Source organism: Plasmodium falciparum, assembly GCF_000002765.6.
Source record: "Plasmodium falciparum 3D7 genome assembly, chromosome: 5".
Taxonomy (NCBI): Eukaryota; Apicomplexa; class Aconoidasida; order Haemosporida; family Plasmodiidae; genus Plasmodium; species Plasmodium falciparum.
This window is the reverse complement of record NC_004326.2, coordinates 219,458-242,500: the sequence shown is the minus strand read 5'-3', so window position 1 is coordinate 242,500 and position 23,043 is coordinate 219,458. Positions and strand designations below refer to the sequence as shown.

At 20.6% G+C, this 23,043-nt stretch overlaps 5 protein-coding genes across 5 annotated transcripts in view; 2 read left to right on the top strand and 3 right to left on the bottom strand.

Annotated features, from left to right (window-relative positions):
• The window catches only part of PF3D7_0505500 (DNA mismatch repair protein MSH6, putative), a gene marked incomplete at both ends in the record, with an annotated part of 4,425 nt that extends 1,380 nt beyond the window's left edge, over positions 1–3,045 (top strand). Inside the window, 2 exons of the mRNA XM_001351577.1 lie at positions 1–1,857; positions 2,230–3,045. The exon at positions 1–1,857 is cut by the window's left edge and continues 1,380 nt beyond it. Of these exons, the coding sequence (XP_001351613.1) occupies positions 1–1,857; positions 2,230–3,045 (2,673 nt within the window). The remainder of the gene's footprint in view (positions 1,858–2,229) is intronic.
• Positions 3,046–4,135: 1,090 nt separating this feature from the next.
• PF3D7_0505400 (conserved protein, unknown function) lies at positions 4,136–6,358 on the top strand (the record flags this gene model as incomplete). The annotated part of the gene is made up of 1 exon (XM_001351576.1): positions 4,136–6,358. One exon carries the CDS (start codon positions 4,136–4,138, stop codon positions 6,356–6,358), a length of 2,223 nt encoding a protein of 740 aa, XP_001351612.1.
• Positions 6,359–6,850: 492 nt separating this feature from the next.
• Positions 6,851–8,686, bottom strand: PF3D7_0505300 (UDP-N-acetylglucosamine transporter, putative; the record flags this gene model as incomplete). Its single annotated transcript, XM_001351575.1, has 1 exon — positions 6,851–8,686. One exon carries the CDS (start codon positions 8,684–8,686, stop codon positions 6,851–6,853), a length of 1,836 nt encoding a protein of 611 aa, XP_001351611.1.
• A 1,422-nt stretch (positions 8,687–10,108) lies between these two features.
• PF3D7_0505200 (actin-like protein, putative) lies at positions 10,109–11,806 on the bottom strand (the record flags this gene model as incomplete). The annotated part of the gene is made up of 1 exon (XM_001351574.1): positions 10,109–11,806. One exon carries the CDS (start codon positions 11,804–11,806, stop codon positions 10,109–10,111), a length of 1,698 nt encoding a protein of 565 aa, XP_001351610.1.
• A 1,441-nt stretch (positions 11,807–13,247) lies between these two features.
• Positions 13,248–21,662, bottom strand: PF3D7_0505100 (trafficking protein particle complex subunit 8, putative; the record flags this gene model as incomplete). Its single annotated transcript, XM_001351573.1, has 2 exons — positions 13,248–16,438; positions 16,589–21,662. 2 exons carry the CDS (start codon positions 21,660–21,662, stop codon positions 13,248–13,250), a joined length of 8,265 nt encoding a protein of 2,754 aa, XP_001351609.1.
• Positions 21,663–23,043: the final 1,381 nt, after the last annotated feature.

Sequence of the window (23,043 nt, the reverse complement as noted above, 5' to 3'; positions counted from 1 at the left end):
TTCCCTGAACAATCCTTACATTTTTATGCTAAAAAAGTTATTAACAGTGGTCATAAAGTAGTTGTCATTGAACAAATGGAAACACCAAAAGAATTAGAACAAAGAAATAAAGAATCTATAGGACCTAAGGATAAAGCTATAAAAAGAGAAATTAACGAAATATATACTAAAGGGACCATTTTGCATGATAATATGTTAAGTGCTGAAACGAAATATTTAGTATGTTTTTACTTTGATGAAATTGAAAATATGACAAATGTTAATAATAATATAAAAGATAATGATGATGATCATAATAATATAAAAGATAATGATGATGATCATAATAATATAAAAGATAATAATGATGATCATAATAATATAAAAGATAATAATAATTATACCTTTTCCCAATATGATAACAAAAACAAATGCAACTTCGGTTTTGTTGTTAGCGATATCGCTACTTCTTATATTGCCGTTGGATATTGTAATGATGACGAATCAAGAATTGTTCTAAGAACTATTTTGGCTCAATTATGTCCTGCTGAAATTTTATATAGCTCTAAAAATATAAATAAAGAAGTTTTATCAATATTTAAAAATATTCCTACTTCTCCAGAATTAACTTGTCTAAATAGCTTTCCAAATATCATTAGCTCATTTGATGAAATAAATAAATACTTTGAAAATATGCCATCTAATTTAGAAATATATAAAGAACAAACCAGTGTCATATGTGCTTTTGGTGGTTTCATTGTTTATTTAAGATCTTTACTTTTAGATAAAAAAATATTTAGATTCTGTAAAATTGAAAAATATGATCTCTTCAAAAGAGAAACTTATATGGTTCTAGATGCTACAGCTTTAAAACATCTAGAAATTTTAGAAACACAATCAGGAGATACAAAAAATTCTTTATACGATTATGTGAATAAAACGTGTACAAATTTCGGTGCAAGGAATTTGAGGAGATGGATTTGTAGTCCATTATTAGATTGTGAGAAAATAAGAGAACGTTTAGATGTAGTCGACTTCTTAAAAAACAATGAACAAATTTTATCCCTTATAAGAATGAAACTAAAAAAATTACCTGACATAGAAAGATTATTAAATAAAATATGTATACAAGCTTCACAAAGTGAAAGAGGAGCTGTTTTTTTTGATAATGTAGTAAATACGAAATTAAAAGAATTTGTGACTTTTCTCAATGCATTCAAAGAAATCGATACCATGTTAATAGATGTGAATAGAATTGAAAGAGATGGAGAATTACCTAGTCGCCTTTTTCAAATTTGTAATACACCTGATATATGTAAAGATAATATAAAAGGTTCTTATCCAAATATAGGATTAATAACAAATGAATTTTTAGAAAAAATTTATTTCGATGGAGACAAAGAATATAAACCAGCAGAAGGATGTGATGAAGATATTGATAAAATCAATGAGAAGGAGAAAAATGTAGAGAATAAATTAAATAATGTTTTAGAACATATGAGAACACAATTAAAAATTCCTACCTTAAAATTTGTGCATGCAAAATTTAAATACGAAGTTGAATGTCCAGATAATATACCAAAATCATTTTTAAAAAATGTAGAAATTACATCAGCAAAAAAAGGATATGTTCGTATACATAATGATGAAATTAAATCTTTAGTAGAGAAATTGGAAGATATCGAACAAGAAAAAAAAGACGCTATATATCCATTCTTCCAAAAACTGTTTCATTTATTTTATGCTCATTATGAGAAGTATGTATCTGCATGTAGATTAGTGGCAGAACTTGATTGTTTACAGTCTTTTGCTTATGTAGTCTTGAATACGGCTTTCCCCTTAACGCGTCCTATTCTACATCCTATGGATTCTAAGCAGGTATGTATAGGAAAAAATATTGACATTGTATGTGTAAAATGATGCTCGATATAAAAGGCCACCGTGTGTGTAAAATGATGCTCCTTATAAAAGGTCATCGTGTGTGTAAAATGATGCTCTGTATAAAAGGCCATCGTGTGTGTAAAATGATGCTCCTTATAAAAGGTCATCATGTGTGTAAAATGATGCTCGGTATAAAAGGCCATCGTGTGTGTAGTATATATGAAATGTGTATAATAAATAAATAAATAAATAAATATAAATAAATATATATATATATATATATATATATATATATATATATATGTATATAATATATATTATTACCTTTCTGATTACATTGCATGTTTATTTTTATATTTCATTTTTCAGGGAGAGGAAAAGACGCCATTTTTAATTTTGGAAGACAACATCCATCCTGTGGTTGCTATGTTAATGCCCAATTTTATTTCGAACAATATTTATATGGGATGTGATAAAGAAAAACAATCTACATTATTATTGACAGGTCCTAATATGGGTGGTAAAAGTACCTTATTACGTCAAACAGCTATTTCTGTAATATTAGCTCAAATAGGTGCATTTGTCCCTTGTACTTATTGTGAATTAACAGTTGTAGATAAAATATTTACTCGTTTAGGTTCTAGTGATAATTTATTTGAAGGGAAAAGTACCTTTTTAGTAGAATTAGAAGATATTTCTAACTTACTAAAACAAAGTACTAAATATAGCCTAGCTATATTAGATGAATTAGGTAGAGGTACTTCTTCTTTTGATGGTACAGCAATTGCTCTATCCACGTTAGAACAAATATCTGATGTTATAAAATGTAGATGCATATTTTCAACACATTATCATTTATTAGTCGAAGAAGTGAAACATAATAAAAATATTTCAAATTATCATATGAGCCTAAGTATTGATGATGAACAAGAAAAAATTATATTTTTATATAAATTTATTAAAGGTGTATGTCCTAAATCGTTTGGTATACATATAGCCAAATTAGCTGGACTACCTAAAGAAATTATTGACTTAGCTCATGAAAAATCATTACTGTTTGAAAATGTTACAGATGAATTCTGTAAAATTATTAAATATAAAAATATAACTCGATCTTTGTTAAATGAAGAAGCTGATGAAAAACTCGTAACCTTATTTCATAAATATAAAAAGGAATTCGCATAAAGAAAAAAAAAAAAAAAAAAAAATATATATATATATATATATATATATATATAATATATATATATTAATTTATCGTTTAAATGATTTCCTTATATACTTTTCCTTTTTAAAATACATACATTAATGTACAAATAGAAACACTCTTATAATTTTATATTAAGAACTACATATATCTTTTCTTTTATTTCACCTTTTTGAATACTTATTTTTTCCAGCATAATAAAAATATATGAATATATATATATATATAATATATATATATAATATATATATTTATATTTAATAATTTTTCCCTTTTTTAAATTTCGATGCTTTTCCCTTTTGAATTATACATTATACATTTTACGTTTTTTTTTTTTTTTTTTTTATTAATATATAAAAGTGTATTTATATATATATATATTAATTTTTAAATAACATTTATGAAAATTTATTAAACTCTTTTAAAAAACTTATTCTTTATATGTATTATATATATTAAAATATATATATGTAAAATATACCTTTCTCAACTATGTACATTAATACATATATAATATATATGTAATATATTTTTTTAAATAAATATTTAAGGTGAGAAGGGAAAAAAAAAAAAAAAAAAAAAATGTTTTGAAAGTGTTTTCAAATTTTTTTTTGTGTATTTTGTAAGTGGGTCTTATATTAAATATAAATCAAAAGATAAACAGAATATTTAATTTACGTTAAAAAAGAAAAAAGCAAATTGTATATATATATATATATATATATATATAATAAATATCCATTTTATGAGGTAAAATTTCGATGGAGAGAATAAGAAAGAAAAGTCCTTTTAATCAACATATTATATATTTATAAAAAATATTATTAACATAATCAGAGTGTTATATACAAAAATATTTTTATAAAAATATTTTTATGCAATAATTCATAATATGTGGACTTTACACACTTGTTTTAAAATTCTAATAAATATGTAATTGGTTGGTGTGGTAAACAAAAATCAATAAGAATAAATATATACATAAATATGTATATATATATATATATATATATATATATATGTTTTAGATATCTTATTTTTATGACGATTTAAAAAAAATGCTTTAACATGAAATTTTTGATCCTTCTTATTTTAATTTACTACATATATTTTAGTAATGTTATAAAGATACGTAAAAATGATATATCCATTATAAAAAGAAGAACGTTAGCAAATTCCGTTTTTTCTAAAAAATGGAATAAAACTAAAATTAGGCAACCTTTTTTTTCTTATAATTTTTACCTGAACAAGCAAGGTTTTCTTCTTAATCCATATGTACAGGAAAAAATAAAAAACCAAAAAAGTACAGTTTTGAGAAGATTAAAGAAGGAGGATAATTTGAATAAGTTATATTTTCAAAATGAAAATAATACATATAATAACAAATCATTATTTGATAGAAGGAATAAATTTTTAATTAATAAGAATGAGAAATGTTTTTTTTTTTTTTTTAAAGAAGAAAAGAAAAAATCAGATTTTATGAAGCTACTAGCTAAATTGCCAGTTATTACTATAAATAAAAAGTTATATCCAAAAGAATATAGTACTGATTATGAAAATGTATTAAGAAAATTTGATGTAACTTATATAAATTATAAGACAAGATTAAGAAGTAAAAAAGAAATAGATATACGTTCGATTGATGATTTATATGGACAGATATATGATAGAAATATTTTGAAAAAACAATTTTATTTTTTTTTATATCATGATGATATTAATACATGTTATCGAATATTAAATGAAAATAGAAATGTATTAACAAGAGAGGAATCTTTTAAAATATTAAATTCTTTACCATACATTTTTGTTAATCATCTTAAATATATATATCCTACTGCTGAAAATGTAGATCACGTATTGTCAAAGTTGTTAAAAACATATATTTTTCAATATGCCAATGATAAAAATATTGATTATTTGAATTTTAAGTATAAATATAATGAACTCGATGAGTATTGTAAAAAAATGGAGCAGGACTTTTTGATGGAAAAGGAGAAGAGGGATAATGAGCGAAAGGTAATACAGTCGTCTCTCGATGAGAAATTAAATGTGGATGTGCAAAAAAGTGATGCGGTACAAAATGGTGTGCAAAAAAGTGATACATTACAAAATGGTGTGGAAAGAAATTATAACGATAATAATAGTGTGAACGATCATAATAATATATGCGTAAATATTTATGAGGATGAAGAAAATGCCGATTACGAAAAGAAATACAAACACATGTCATACGATTACGAAATAATTGAATTCACAAAAAAGTACAAAGACCTAGTAGAGAAGTTTAGAAAATATCCAGAAAACATAAAATTAGAAAAGGTACAATTATTATATACTAAAATTTTAAGTATGAAAGGTAATAAAATATATGAGGCTCTTCGTAAACATGAAAGTATAAAAAAGAATAAAGAAAGGAAATTGTATAGAAACGCTCGATTAAAAGTAGATCCTAATAAATTAACACCTTATGTAAATGAACCCATAAAATATGATAAGAAAAAAAAAATCGAAATTAATAAATTATTTGAAAAATATGTAGAAGAGAAAGATTTAAAAAATGCGGCTTTAATACTTCGAAAGTATACAAATCTTATTGATACTGTAGAAGTAAAAAGCAGAGAAACGATGAGGAATTTCTTAAAATTACATTCATATATATATACATGTAATAAATATAATGAAAAGGAATTAGCTCATTTGAGAATGATATATTATTCAACAGTACAAAAACCAACTATTATAAGAAAAATTTGTGAAGTTGGAATGAGAGAACAAGGAGAAAATGTAACACATGGTGAAGTTTATGAAAAAGAATTAAATAGATATTTAAAAGAACGAGATGAATTAAGAGATGAAAGATTAAGAAAGAAAAATATAAATATCGATGAAATCCGTGATTTTAGTTCAGCTTATCCAATGGAATGGTTACCTGTTATCTATAGAGATGTTTTCGAACAAATTGAAAAAGAAAAAGAGGAAGAAAAAAATAAGAAACCTTATGATAAGATACTTGATAAAACTGCATTCTTAAAAAAGAAAAAAGAATATATCAAGAATGTCTTTTCCCCAAGTACAGATATGAAGAAAACTACATCACAAGGATCATTGTCAAATGATTCAAATGAAAATATAAAGAAAACAAATAAATACGATTTTATGAATGAAACCAATGAACTAAAGGTTGGTAGAAATGTTATAAATTATAAGAAGAGATCTAAAATAAGTAAGAAAAAGAGAAAGGACAAAACTCCAAAGGACGCTAATAAAAAGAATGAAGATGCTTCATAAATATAGGGAAATGTAAAAGTATGAGGAAAATTGAATTCTTCTAATTTAAATTAATACATATATGAAATTGAAATATTTTAAATGTGTATATAATTGGCAATATACATATTTTTATAATAACAAGAGAAAAAAGAAAAAAAAAAAAATGAACATTTTTTCAATAGTATCAATATATATATATATATATATATATATATGACATTACTATTATTAGTATTGTTGTTATTTTTTTTATTATTATTATTTTATTTTTTTTTTTTAGTACTTTTGTTTCCATTTATTTTTTTTTTTTTATTTTAATTTTTTCAAGTATAAAAATAAAAACAAGGGAATATTTTTTTTAAAAATTAGAATTTTTCATTAGACATAAAAATTAGTGTTGAAATATAAAAAGTTTTTATAAATTATACACATAAAAAAAAAAAAAAATATATTTATATGTACATAATATATATATATATATATATATATTTATACATGCTTAATTTTTTTTTAATTTGGTTTTATAAAATAAAAATATAAGGAAAAAGATACAAATATTAAAGATATAAAAAAATTAAGGGTACAATGAAAATCTTTAAAATAAATAGATGAAATATAAATATTAAATAGCATACTAATAGGTGTAACAAAAAATCTGGAGACACTACCAGAATATTTTATAAAAATGGAAATTAAAATACCTCCAATACTATTTAGAATGATTAATAAGGATAAATATAAAAATTCTCCAAATGAATTAAAATGTTGAAAAAAATAATTTTTTATTAAATAAAATAATAAATAACTATCTAGATGTTTTATATTATTATGATAAATGTTTGTACTATTATTATTAATTTTTTTTATTGTATTATCATTCTGTTCATTATTATATATAAATATATTTTTTTCTTTTTTTTTTTTTAAATTTTTAAAAAATTTATAAAGATCAAAATTTTTGGTAAAATAACTAAATATGATTGTATAAAATGCTAAGCACATATTTTGAAACCAAAAAGAATATGCATAATTTTTGTACAGAAACTCTAAAAAGACGCTAGAAAATCCACTTGTAAGAGTTGATAAGAAGGTCGTGACTATACCTATAAAGAAATTTGGATATTTCTTAATATTATGTCTTATATTGTTGAATGATAATTTTTTGTAGTTCATAAGATATTTATAAATTTTTTGTTTCCTGTGTTCATAAAAATTATAATAAATATTACTATATATATTATAATAATTCTTCTTATTCTTCTTATTATTATTACTGTTATTATTATTATTATTATTATTATTATTATTAGGAATAGTTGTAGTCTTGTTATATTTTGATTTTTCATACTGTGGTAATATATTTCCTTTATCTCTATTCTTATATATATTCATTCTATCATCATATAATTTATAGTTCTTATTTTGCATACACTTATTATTTATTATATTTTGAAAAATGTTTTTTTTTTTTTTTGTAATATGATGAAACAGGTAAGGTATCAGGAAATTGTTAATATGAACAATTTTATTATTGAAATTATGAAAATGTATATTTCTTTTAGAGCATATATTTTTTTTCATATGAGGAAATAAAAAATCTTTCAATAGAAAATAATTATTAGCAATAATATCATGATATGATGGATATATTTTAGATTCTTTATCATATGATATTTTATGGTCATTATTATTTATATTATAATCTTTTAAACATGCTAAAGATAAAAATAAAAACAGTATAGATATCTTTTGAGAATAACTTATTTTTTTTTTTAATATAATAAAACTAAATAAAACAACTGTCAATATTCGAAATTGATATAATAGCTGAAATAAAGGAGTAGGTATATTTGCTAATGATATATAAAAAAATATATTTTGAAAATAATATAAAAGACTTGGTATTATTAAACATACAATATATAATCTTCTTTTGGTTATTATATCCTGTATACTTTTATAAACTAATATAGTACTAAATTTATGTTCTTTAAAATAGAAAAAAAAAGATATGATAAACTTTACAATCTCTGTAGTAAATATTATATTTTCATTTTTAAATTTATAATTTATATTCCAACTTTTTTTTATTCTTATTACGAAAAAAAATAATATCGAATGAAATGTTAATATAATAAATAACATTATCTTAATAAACCCATTGTTCATATAAATTTTTTTCAATTCTTCGTTTTTCTCTTTAATATCATAATTATTCTTTTCGTCTTTATGATTATTATTATGAAGTTTACAACCATTTGGATTCGTTTGATTAGTATCTAGGTCACTATCCTTAATTTTACATTTACTTCGGTTTATAACACTTGATGAATTAGTATCTTTCATATCTAATTATTTATCTCTATATATTTCTGTGTGTTAATTTATAGGCACAAATAAATAAATAAATATATATATATATATATATATATATATATATATGTGCTATTCTTTATGCGTGCTTTTTTTTTTTTTTTTTTTTCTTTTTTTTTTTTTTTTGTAAGATCCCCTTTATAATATGATTTGTTCTTTGAAACAATTTTTTGGTTCCTTTAAAAAAAATCATACGAGGATATTTTTATTATTGGATTTCATCTAATGTATCGTTTAATTATTTAGTTATTATTATTATTATCATTTTTTCTTTTTTCTTCTTTCTTCTTTCTTTTTTATTTTTCCTTTTTTTTTCTTATTGGTTATTTCCTTTGTTTTATCTTGCATTATCAGTAATTGATACCGATGTGTAAAATTTATAAACACATAAAATATATAATTAAAAAAAAAACAAAAAAAAAAAAAAGAAAAGAAAAGAAAAGAAAATAGAACAAAACAGGACAGAACAAAAACAAAATTAGAATGTCAAAATTTTTTTAATTCGAATTTGAAAAGAAACATTTTAATTAATAAAAAATTGAAAATAAATATGAATATATTTAACATTTATGTATAATACATTCTTCTAGGAACAAAAATAAATTTCATATTTTAATAAATAAAAAATAAATAAAAGGTTTGTCAAACATTATATTATATATATATATAATTATTTATATTTTTTTTTTTTTTTTTTTTAGTTCAAAAGAATATTTTCGAGAGCATTTCTGATTAGAAAATTACACCATTAGAAAGGTAGGTAGATCGTTATGGTATTAGTCACAATATGTACACTAAATATTATAAGTACTTATATATATATATATATAATATATGTATATATTTTTTATTTTTTATTTATATATATTTTTTTAAATGAACCAGAACCGAATAAAATATAATAAATAATCCTAATCAAAGATTAATAGATCAATCATCAATAAATTAAAGTATAAAATGAAAAAAAAAAAAAAAAAAAGAAAAAAGAAAAACATTTTAGGTAATAAGAAAACGTTCTAATAATAACAAATTGTACACCTAACTAAAAAAAGATCAAGAACCATTTTTTACGTACAAAATTTATATTTTTATATGTTTTTTAAAAAAAAGAAATCATTATATATATATATATATATATTAATTAAAATATATCATTTTAGTCTAATTCCATAGAAAAAATAATAATATGAATAATCTAGCTATTTAAAAAAAAAAAAAAAAAAAAATATGAATAATCTAGCTATTTTTTCAAAAAAAAAAAAAAAAAAAAAAAAAGGCTAGGTAAAATTCATATATACATAAATATCAATATAACATTAAATATATTATACATATATAATATACTATTATATTATATTATATTATAAGATGATGAATGTTTTGCTTAAAAATGTCTCAACACTTTCTATTAATAATTTCAAAACCATACTCCTGATATTCCTTGCGAGTTACAAAAAAAGAATTAAAATTTTTGAAAGAAGCAAGAATACTTCCACCTTTCCAAGAAGAATATTGTTTATCAGATTTTCCCGAATTTAAAATATGAACATTTGGAAGGTTAGTATTATTTTGATTTATATTAATTTCATTAAATTCTTTTTCAAATCGTTGATTAAAGTTATTTAATAAAGTCGATGATCCAGTTATAATAACATTGTTTATTAAGCTATCTCTATATTTTATTGAATTTAAATTTTTTAATAAATGAAACAAGGTTTGTGGTGTTCCTTGAAAATTGTCTTCTTTTGTAAATAAATTATTTAAATGATGATTTAATTTATTTGAATTTTGTAACAAGGATGGTGTGAAAAATATTTCAGGAGCTATATTATTAAATTTAGTAATATTAATATTTTGTCCATCAGGCAAAATATAAATATCTATATTTTCATTAAAATTCATATTTTTTGCATCATAAATTTTTTTTTCGTTATCTGCTACTTCACATAAATAAATTTTTAAATCTTTTAATGGCAGATATTTTGCTATATTATGATAATCTGAATGAATATTTTCTTTGTTATAATTTTTATAATGTTCATAATATGGAGAACAATATTGTGTATTATATTTTCCTAATAATTCTTCTAAAAAATAATCTATAGTATTTCCTCCAATATTATAAATTTTATAATTTTTATTATCGATGGTACCGTCATTACATAATGAAAAATCTGTATAACAAGATCCAACATCAACAACTGAGCAAACATTTTTATTATAAGAAAAACCACTTAATATAGCTTTGGGATTAAAATAAATAGCGGGTACTTTATATTTTTCAAATAATAATTCAGCTATTTTTACTTTTATTTCTTTATTTCTCATATTAGGTATAGAGAATAAATAAGAAAAAAATTCGATATTTTCATTAAATCCACAACTAATGTTATTATACTTATTTAGCATATTTTTTATATTATTAACATCCACCATGTTATTTTCGATCGTGTCCAAATCAAAATGGTTATTTTCAATTCCCCATAATTGAAGAGGACTTAAATGATCATCATGTGTACAATCGGGATTATTACTATCATTATTATGTATATTATTATGATTCTCCTTTATATTATCATTATTATTATTATTATTATCATCATCATTATTATTATTATCATTATTATTATTATCATCATTTGTAATGTCACCATTGTCCTCATTATCAACAAATTCACTTCCTAGACTTGTTTGTTTGTACAACTTATTACCTACCAAATTTTTTACCCTTCTTTCAAATAAATTGGTAACGTACCTATCCCCTCTAACATTCATGCAAAAAATTTTTTCAAATACATCTTCATTAATATTAAAATTATTCTTATTATCAAGATATAAACAAGGTTTTATACAAGTGTTTTCTAAACCTTCTAGATAAAATAAAGGATAAATTAAATTATGTTGATAAAATTCGTCTTTTGTACATAAACACTTTTTATACACTTCCTCTTTTATTTTTCTATCTAAATCTAGGGGCATGCCAACATTTGAACTAAACACATTCGTAGGATTCTCATCTCCCGCATAACCAACTTTTGTATTTTCAAATCCTAAATCGATAACAATACTTAATATGTCGTTGTATGTATCCATTTATAGATTTAATATGTATATAATAATAAAATGGATTAAATATATTCACTCCTTTCACACAACAAAAATATATATATATATATGTAATATATGTAATATATTTTTAAATATTATATATGCTTTATAATATACAAGGCGGGGATATCAAATATACAAATAAAAATAATCATATCAAATTATATTAAAATGAGGAAAATTAAAACAAAAAAAATATAATATAATATATACATATATATATATATATATATATATATATATATTTATATGTTTAATGGAACGTGTATGGGAAGGAAAAAAAAAAAAAATTTAACACATTCTTCAAATTATTTACACGATCATATTATATTATATATATATATATATATGTACATATATACATTTTTATAATTAACAAAATTGCTGAAACTTCTTCATCTTGTTATTTTACGTAGACATTTTTTTTGAAAAATCCCTTCATTATTATACCAATATTATTATAATATCAGCAAAAAAAAAAAAAAAAAAAAAGTGACAATTCAAAAATAGTAGATTTACATATTTTGTTGTAAAAAGTCTGTTACTTATTTTACACTTAAAAATTTTTACTTTTTCAAATTAACATTCGGTTCAAAATAATTATTTACATTTTTTATTTTTTTTTTTTATGAAAAAAGTATGAGTAATTTACTTAAAAATTAATTATGTAGTAACTCCCTAAATATTAAAGAAATTTTTTTTTTTTTTTTTTTGTTTTACATAAAATTATAAAGTTATAAATGTATATATTATTATATATTATATTATATTATATTTTATTTTTGTGTTCTTTTGTTGTTTGCAACATATCAAAATTTTAAATCTTATATAAAATGTTAATTGTGAAAAAAATAGGGGCATTTCCTATTTTTTACTACTTGAAAAAAAAAAAGAAAGGAAAACCATATATTCATAAAAAATTTATGTATAGAATATATATTATATATAATTAATACTATATATATATATATATATATATAATATATATTTACATATTCGATATAGAAGAATAAAACAAAAAAATATAATATATATAATATATATAATATATATATAATATATTATATAGTGTTTTATATTAAATCAATTTTTTACTTTAATAAAATATATTATATTAAAAATTTAATGTTTCATGTTAAATATAATTAAAATATTATATATATATAATATTTTATATTTATGATGGGTACACAAAATTTTACCCATTTTGTGAAATACTTTAAAAAAAATAAAATAAAATGGTACATATTTTTCCTTTTTATTTTGTAATTTTTTACTTTTATCTCTTTTGATAAAAATAAGAAAAAATATATAAAATATATATCCGTTAAAAAAAAAAAAATATTATATATATATATATATATATATATATATATATATATATATATTTATATATATATTTATATATATTTCTTGTGTTAAATAATCATTTATGTACCTGCACGATTATATTATTCAGGGGCTTAAATATAAATAGTTTATCATTCAATTTAAAGATGACATGGAATTTATTTATGTTATATATCCCTTCTTGTGTAAAAATGAGATTAAAATATAATTTTTTCTTTTGATACTTTTTTAATCTTTTTATATATCTTTGAACTAATCCAGTGTATATATATCCATTTAATGTAACATATTTGTTCATAGATAATTGCTTATAATACATGTTTTGATCATTTCCTGTTTCTACCATTACTTTTGTCTTATCCTTTTGCTTTTCCTTCCCCTTCTTGTTTTCCATTTGGATTTCTTTAATTTCATGTTCTTCTTTTTCTTCCTTTTCTTCCTTTTCTTCGTTCTCTTGGTCTATTTCTTGTTGTTTTTTATCTTTATACTTTTTGTTGGTTCTCCTTATTGGTATTAAAGAATTGGTATCATCATAATTATGTGTATAATACGTATTATATTTTATAACATTATAGATTTTTTTTTTCTTTCGTCTTTCTTTAAAAAGTGTATCATCAAATGATCTATTATTTTGTATAAACGAATCGTTAATTAATTGATCATCTTTATTTTTTTCTTTCGACGAATTTTTTTTGAGTATTGGAATTTTATCCCAAGACGAAAACATATCATCACCATGTGTAAAGATCTTATCCTTTCGAAAAAAAAACAAGTTGTTATTATTTGGTACTAACATGTCCCTATTTTTTAATAATGTACTACTTCTATTATTTGATGATATAAAACTTTTTTGTAACATAGATATTTCAAAATTCTTTTTATATCTAAATCTAGCTGTTATAAAATTATAATTAAACAAATCAATTTGTTTTGTAATATTCCTTTGTATATGATATATATCATCTTTGATTTTTTTATTATATGAAAAGGAACAAATATTTGTTGTTTTATTATCTTCATTTTGGTTTTGTTCATCTGTATATATATTCTTTATAACACCATCGTTATAAAGGCATGTGTTATTTTCTATTAATTCCTTCGGATTATCAGGAAAAAATAATATATCCTTATTTTTTTCATTTTGATTATATATAATAGGATCTCTTTTTAACATATCATTATCTTGTATGGGTTCCTCATTATAAGGTGTTCCATTGTTCTTACCATAAATTATATGGGTATCATTATAATTTGTATTATCTCTACAAATTGTTACATTTCTTGTTAAATATTGATTAACATTATCATCATATGCATCATTAACACCATTAATACTATTTACACCATTAACACTATTTACACCATTAACACTATTTACACCATTAACACCATATACACCTTTTATGGATATATTATTATCTTCTTGGTCGTGCGTATTTAATATAGATAAATTCACAAATTCATTATTATCATCGATATGATTTTTTATAAAAGACAATGTATGCATTGCATCAATTTCATCGGCATGTATATAACATTCCTTTAAATCTATATTTGTATTATTTTGTATATTTATACAAATTTGTACTTTTTTTTCTTTTTCATTATTCATATATATATCCGTTTCTATATTTTCCATAGAAAATTTTATTATATCATTAGAAAATTTCATGTCTTTTTGTAAAATCCCACTTCTTATATTCTCATCTCCTTTCAATGACCATTCAAGAAATAGATAACACGTACACATATTTTGTAAATCAATTTTTTCTGTATAAAATAGAAAAGTTGATTTTTCATTTTTCTTTATATATAAACAATTATTATTTTGTGAATAAAAATTATATAATTTGCTATTATAATAATAAGACATGATACAACTATCACCATCATGTTTATCATCCTTTTTAGATATACATTCAAAAATATGTACATCTTCTATATTTTTCATATATTTTTTTTTTTCGTTTCTTTTTATATACATATTTAACCATTTTTCATTTAACACATAATGCAGATATATATTCCTAATATATATATCTCTCTTACACATATTTTCAAAAGACAAATATATATAATTATATTTGTCATTGTGAATAATACTTAATGGTGAATATATTTTTAATTTTATTAAAGGGATTACATTCATTAATCTCATAAAAAGATAACATCCTTCTTTTTTCTGATTAAGGATATCTAAATAATTTGAAGAACTCTTATTTTCTTTGTTCATTTGTTCATCGTTTTTTTTTTTACAAAACATGGTCATCATACATTTATGTAAACCTGAATATGTTGTATTAACTTGGAAATATAAAGAAAAGGTATCTTCTTTTTTTATATCACCATTAATTATTATGTGTTGAATATTTTTATGTTTAAATTTTTGTTTAAACACATTTATATCTTTATCAACATTTTCGTTCGTATACAGTTCATTATGTATAGAAAGTTGTTTATTTATTCTGATCTTATGTATTGTATTTTTTTTTTCTTCACCATCCCACCGACACTCACCATTATTATTATAATTATTATTGTCATTATTATTGCCATTATTATTGTCATTATTGTTGTCATTATTGTTGTCATTATTATTGCCATTATTATTGCCATTATTATTGCCATTATTATTGCCATTATTATTGTTATTATTATTGTTTGTCCTTTCAAAATTCTTTTTTTCATTACACAATACATATTCTTGTGATCCCCACTCAACTCCACAATGTACTATCTTATAACACATAAATAAGTTACATGGAGTTATACATAAAGCCATGTAATTTATATCACCCTCTGAATAGTTTGTAATCTTAAATATGCTTTCAACATATTCACCCTCAAATAGTTCTATCATATCTATCTCATAATTATTTACAGTAATTTTGTTTTCATCCTCATTTATTTCACCATTCATAAGTTTCTTCGATTCATTCCTATTTAGATAGATATTCACAAACTCAAAAGAAAACTTATAACACTTTTCATAAACATATAATAATAACCTTTGATCAATATCATAATAGGACATTTTTTTTAAACTCTTTTTTTCAAGCATACCTATATTATTAGACCATGTATATTTATTCATTTCTTTTTTCAAATGTTTGATTTTTTCTTTCTTCTGAATATTATCTTCACAGTTGTATATCTCGTCATATTTTAGTGCATGCATTTTATTAAATTTTTTCTGTATTTTTCTAAACCCATGGATGTAGAAGCTTTGGTAAATCTTCACTAGCCCGAAAAGATGCCACGTCACACCTAATAAAACAAATCAAACAAATTAAATATATATATATAAATAAATAAATATATATATATAAATATATTTATATATATCTATTCATATATATATATATATATATATATATTTTTTTTTTTTTTTTTTTTTTTTTTTTTTTTTTCTTTTACCCGATATAAAGAGCAATCCTTTCTTTTGAGGTTTTATATATAACGTACACATCCTTGCTTGGCGAGGCTCCAAGATAAATATTTTCTTTTCAACCAAAATATCTTTATTCACCCTTTCATTGTAATAGTATGCACATATATGTGTACCCTGACACTCTATCTTTGTATATAATGGATTAATCAACTGAAAGGAAACAAATATATAATCTCCTTTAGTTATATATTGTATATACTGAGTATTTATTTTGATTTCTTCGTTATTAATACTTTTTTGGTATATATCTTTGATTTGTGTATTATTAGTAATTTCTAAACAATTTATCATTTTGTTTTTCAACTCCTTTATGTATTTCTTAAATTCATTTCTATCCTTTTCATTTATATATGGCGTATATAAATTCAATGATTTTATATATCTTAAAGTATTTTCAGATTCTTCTTTACTATCCTTTTTTATATTATAATCATTATTCATTTCATATATATCATAAGAGTCTTGTTTCCTATCATTATTACTATTTATATAATTCTCCTCTTTTTCATTATTTTCCATTTCTTGTCTATCCACAAATTCATCATATGTTATATCGGTTGCCTCATTATATACATTATTGATGAACTTCTTATACATAATGTACATATAATTAAATTCATGTAAAAGGGACGAACTCACATGAGATATATTTCTTGTCAGAATATGATGCATATCATTCAAAGTTGTATCATAGTTTTTCATTTTATAAATATTACTTTCATAAATATGAAAAAAATTAATATCACGATTTTTATCATTATTATATATATTCGTTTTGGAAATATATAAAGAATTAACAAATAAACTTTCAGAATTCCTTAAATTAATAAAAGGGATTCTTAAATTTAATGGTTTTATAATATCTTCTGTATTATCATCGCTAAAATAATTTATTCTATTCATTTTTTTTTTTTTCTGCTCATAATTGTTTTGACTTGATGACTCGTTATGATTGTTTCCTGGGTTGTTCATATGACTTGGCACATCACTATTATTATTATTATTATTTATATGGTCATCACTATTACTATTATTATTATTTATATGACCATCACTATTATTATTACTGGTATGCTTCTTTTTACTACTTTTCAAGAATTTGTTTAAAACTTTGTCTACATATATTTTATATACATAAGCAAACTCTCTTATAAAATTGACCTCTTTATCTACAGAAGTTGTATATATATCTATTTGTTTGTTTAGGATATACGACTTTTCATAATTATTTGTGATGGAATTAAGAATACATATGTAATGATTTAATGCCTCATAATATAAATTAATACTAAACGCTTGACGAGCCATCATAAAATGTAAATGTTCATAAATATGTTTCATAAATACTTTCTGTTCATATTTTTTTAATACATTTGAATAACAAAATAAAGCTAACCTTTTAAAACCACACTTATTAAATGTATGACCAGCTAATGTCATTTCAAATAAATATTTTCGATACTTATAATTTTTATTTTTTACAAACATTATATTATTATTATTATTATTATTTTGTGTCATTATACTTAGTTTATTATTTATATTCTCTATATTTATATTTTCATGTCTATCATCCTTTTTATTTTTTGTTTGTTTATTATTTGGATACTTTTCGTTTATATTATTTTCATCAAATATTATTTCATTATTTATTTTATTATTACTATAAGTTGGTATAATATCTATATCTTTCTTCTTATCATTATTATTTTCCATATTATTACAAATATCAGTGGTATGGAAATCCTTATTATTTGTTAGAGTAGACATATTATCATAACTCATCAAATTTGTACTTACATTTTTATTATCCTTCATCAGAGATATCATATTATTATTATCAGATTTCATTTGATCAATATTGTTATCTTTATTATTTAATGTATTTATTTCTTCATTTATTTGTTCTTTTTTTTTTTTCTTTGTTTTTTTCATATTGTCTGCTAAATAATAATGCACATTTTTATTTACCATGTTCGTTATTATTTTATTATAAGTATTTAAATTTTTAATGAACTCGTTAAAATTATACGACTGATCAATTTTTTCCTTTTTATAACTATATGTAATTTGTTCAAGTAACAATCCAGATCTTATATTATTGTTTTGAATAAAGAATTTTGAGAGTTTCATATTTTCTGTTGCTAACTTTTCTTCTAAATAAGAAAAATCTACATTAGCATTTATCAAAATATTTATAGATGATGATTCATTATGTTCATCGTAAATCAATGATAAATAATAATTTAATATACAACATATAAACATATTATTTAAATAATAACATTTATGATACATTTGGTAACTCAGATCTAAATAATATAATGAATCTTTTTTATTAACATGATCCATATGATGAATACATAAACTAATCAATTCATATATACTTCCTAAATAAAAATACATCTTATCATGTTTAAATTCGTTTATACATATTTTTAAAACGTTATATGATAATTCAAATTCATTTAAAATGAAATAAATATCACTCAACGTTTTATAAAACCATTCTAAGGATTCCTTGTGGTAATTCTTCCCTTCTACTAAATTTTTAGTACTAGATGATGAATTATTACTAGCTGCTCGTCTAAAAAATTGAAATGATGAATCTCTTCTACCAAATAATTTTAAACCTGATTCATTATTTGATACATTAAAAAGGGATGGTTCATTAAGGTTGTTTTGAATATTTTTATCATATTTTTCATCCCTTTTATCATATTTTTCATCCCTTTTATCATATTTTTCATCCTTTTTATCATATTTTTCATCCCTTTTATCAAATTTTTCATCCCTTTTATCAAATTTTTCATCCCTTTTATCATTTTCTTCTTCTTCAATTAAATGACCACGCTCATCCAAACCATCCTTCGCGTCATTCACAACAGAAACATCAGCTCCCTTTACACTTTCATCATTTTTATTTTCATTAGGCGATACCAACACATTTTGTGCTACGTTCATTAAAACGTTACTTGTTTGCTCAGCAACAAATGTTGCTGCGTCAGAGGAAGTGAAGTTCAATTTTGTTTTTCTCCACATAAATTTTAACTGATTTTTTAAACTTTTTTTATTACTTAAAATCAAATTATTGATATCATTAGTTAACATACTAATATATGGTATAACACAAGTTTTTATAAAATTATGAATAAACATTTTTAGAGATATAATATCAATATAATCTAAACAACAACAAAAATATATCCCATCAATATATAAAGGCATTTTCTTACTAATACATAATATTTTATCTGACAATATATATTCATAAATACTATTCATATCACTACAAATATCCTTTTTTATTTTGATACTTTCTTCGATATCATTAATATTTCTGGCAACCTTTATACCATCATCCAAAAAAAAATCGCTAAAATGTATACTTAAATGATTCATATATAACTTTTGGATATTATTTAAATGGTCTACATTATTGACATATTTTTTGTTTTTTTCATCTATTCTACTTTTCTGATTTTTATCAGAACAAGTCAGGGTTTCTTCTTTTTTTCTCATCTTTGTTTCGTCATAATTGTCATCATTATTATCATCATTATTATCATCATTATTATCACCATTATTATCACCATTATTATCATCATTATTATCACCATTATTATCATCATAATTATCATCATTATTATTATTATTATTATATGAATAAACCATTTTATTAGTTATATGATTGTTTTGGTTATATGATTCTTCTTGTTCATCATGATATAATTTATTGTTTAAAAAATTATTATTTTTTAATTCATATGTAATCGAACTCTGAAAATTATTATCACTGCTACTTTCAAAAGAGTGATCCTTTGAATTTTTGTTCAAATTTTCACTCATGTCATTTTTCATATTATCATGATGATATATTTTTCTCTTGACTTCCTGGTTTTTATTTCTTCCATTACGTTCATATTTTTCATAGGCATTCAAAAATCGATGTGCTTTAATTATTAACAAATGACACTTATAATTTAAAAAAGTTGATTGTATGTTTACAAATAATTTCTGAACATCTGTTTCTATATCGTCATCATGGTTATTTGAAATATGAAGAAGAATAATACACTTGGGTATATTAGCGTTCATATAAGCGTTATTTCTTTTTATATTATTTTTAATCATTGATTTATATAGATCAATAACATTATTATCCCTTGTACTACATATATAAACAATACCTAAAGGAGTACATGACGAATTATTAAACAAATGTGTATAGGTCCACGATGTTTTAAAATATGTATTAAACCAAGGTAAAGAAAATGCATTATATTTTTGGATATTATTCATATATCTATTTTTACATATTTGATTATCTATATCATCATTATCATTCCCGTCGCTATTTGTTATATAATCATAACTAGAAGATTGAGAAAGGACATTACCACTTTTATTATTATATGTAATGTTATTATATGTATGGTTATCATATGTATTATTATCATATGGATAATATTTCCTTTTTTCGATATTTTCTTTGTATTGCTCTCTTTTATTCTCTTCAATATTTTTTACTATATCTTTTTTGATATCTTTATGTAGTACAGTTGAATTAGCACATATATATTCAAAGTACTTTTTATTTAAAGAAATGTTGTCTTTCTCATTTTTTTTAAAATATGCATGCAGATTTTGTTCATTATATATATCAGAATATTCTGGCTCATTATATGAAATAGTATCAATCAAAATTTTATCAAGATATTCTAACTTGACATCTTCATATTCATTTGCATTTATAAATCGTATTTTAAAATTTTTATTTTCAATTACCTTTTCATTTAAAGTATTATTTTTATTTAAATAATTTATATTTATGCTTGCGTTCAATTTCAGGTCGATTTTCTCATTGTCATCATTTATAAATGAATCACAAAGACCAAATGGTTGAAACAAATCATTTACGCTTATACCAAGGAAAAATGATATTTCCCTTTTTACAATTTTACTACTATCAATTAAAATGGTAGATAGATAAATATCATTTATAATATTTCTAATTTCTTCTTCAATATAACTAGCCATCTCTGAGAAATGGATACTAATTTTTTGTAAATATAAATATATATATATATATATATATATATTTATATATTTATATATTTATTTATACACAAAAAGTTATAAGATATTTATTAAAAAAGGTTATGAACGTGTAATGATAATTTTCAAAATTGGCTGTTTCATTTTTTTTTTTTTTTTTTTTTTTTTTAAACAAAAAAAATTATGAACAAATCATAAATATATTATTATATAAAAATGTTATTATTTGGCTAATTCTATTTTATTATATATATATTTATTTAAGCACAACTGAACAAAAGTATACAAAAAAATGAGGAAAATTTAAAAAAATATATATATTCACATATATATATATATATATATATATATATATTTCTAATTATTATAATATACATATTTCCCCTTTTTTCATGCAAACTAAAAGTGTGACAATATATATAATATGTAACATATATTATTACATATGAATTAAAAAAATATATATATATATATATTATATATATATAATAAAAAAAGGAAAGAAAAAAAACAATTTCAAATGTATATTATTAATAAAGAGAAAAATATAAAAATAAAAATACAAAAATAAAAATACAAAAATAAAAATACAAAAATAAAAATACAAACAAGTGGTACTGTTTATAAATGGTTGATTTATTTTAATACACCAATAAGGAAAATAATATTATAAAAACAATGAAGATATAATAATATTGACATTTCGTATTATCATTACACAAAAAAAAAAAAAAAAAAAAATTTTAATAAAAAGAACACATACTTATAATTCTTAAATATATATATATATATATATGTTCTTAAATTATATATATCTAAAGAATATATGTTATATATATATTTATATATGTATTCTTGTCATATTTATATATATTTTTATATATATATATATATTTTTTTTTTTTTTTTATATTTATATCTAATTTTTCTAAATATAATATACTACAAAATTTTGTCATACATGTTTATATAATATTATATATAGCAATATATAAAATATTATACCATGTTATTATATTTTTATACTATTTATATATAAATATTACAAAAAAATATAATGAAATGAAAATTTTCATTCTATATGTTCCCAAATGAATAAATTTTTTTTTTTTTTTTATAAATAAGGGATTATTTAACTTTATTTTTTATAACATTCGAATGTTGAAAAATAAATCAGTTTATAAATATTTAAGATTATGTGTATAAATATATATATATATATTTAAATATATCTATTATATATATAAATATATAATATTATATATTTATAATATATATATTATATTTTTTATTGAAGGGATAAAAAAATACTTATTGTATTAGTTATTGTTCATAAAAGTAAAAATATAAAAAGAATTCAATA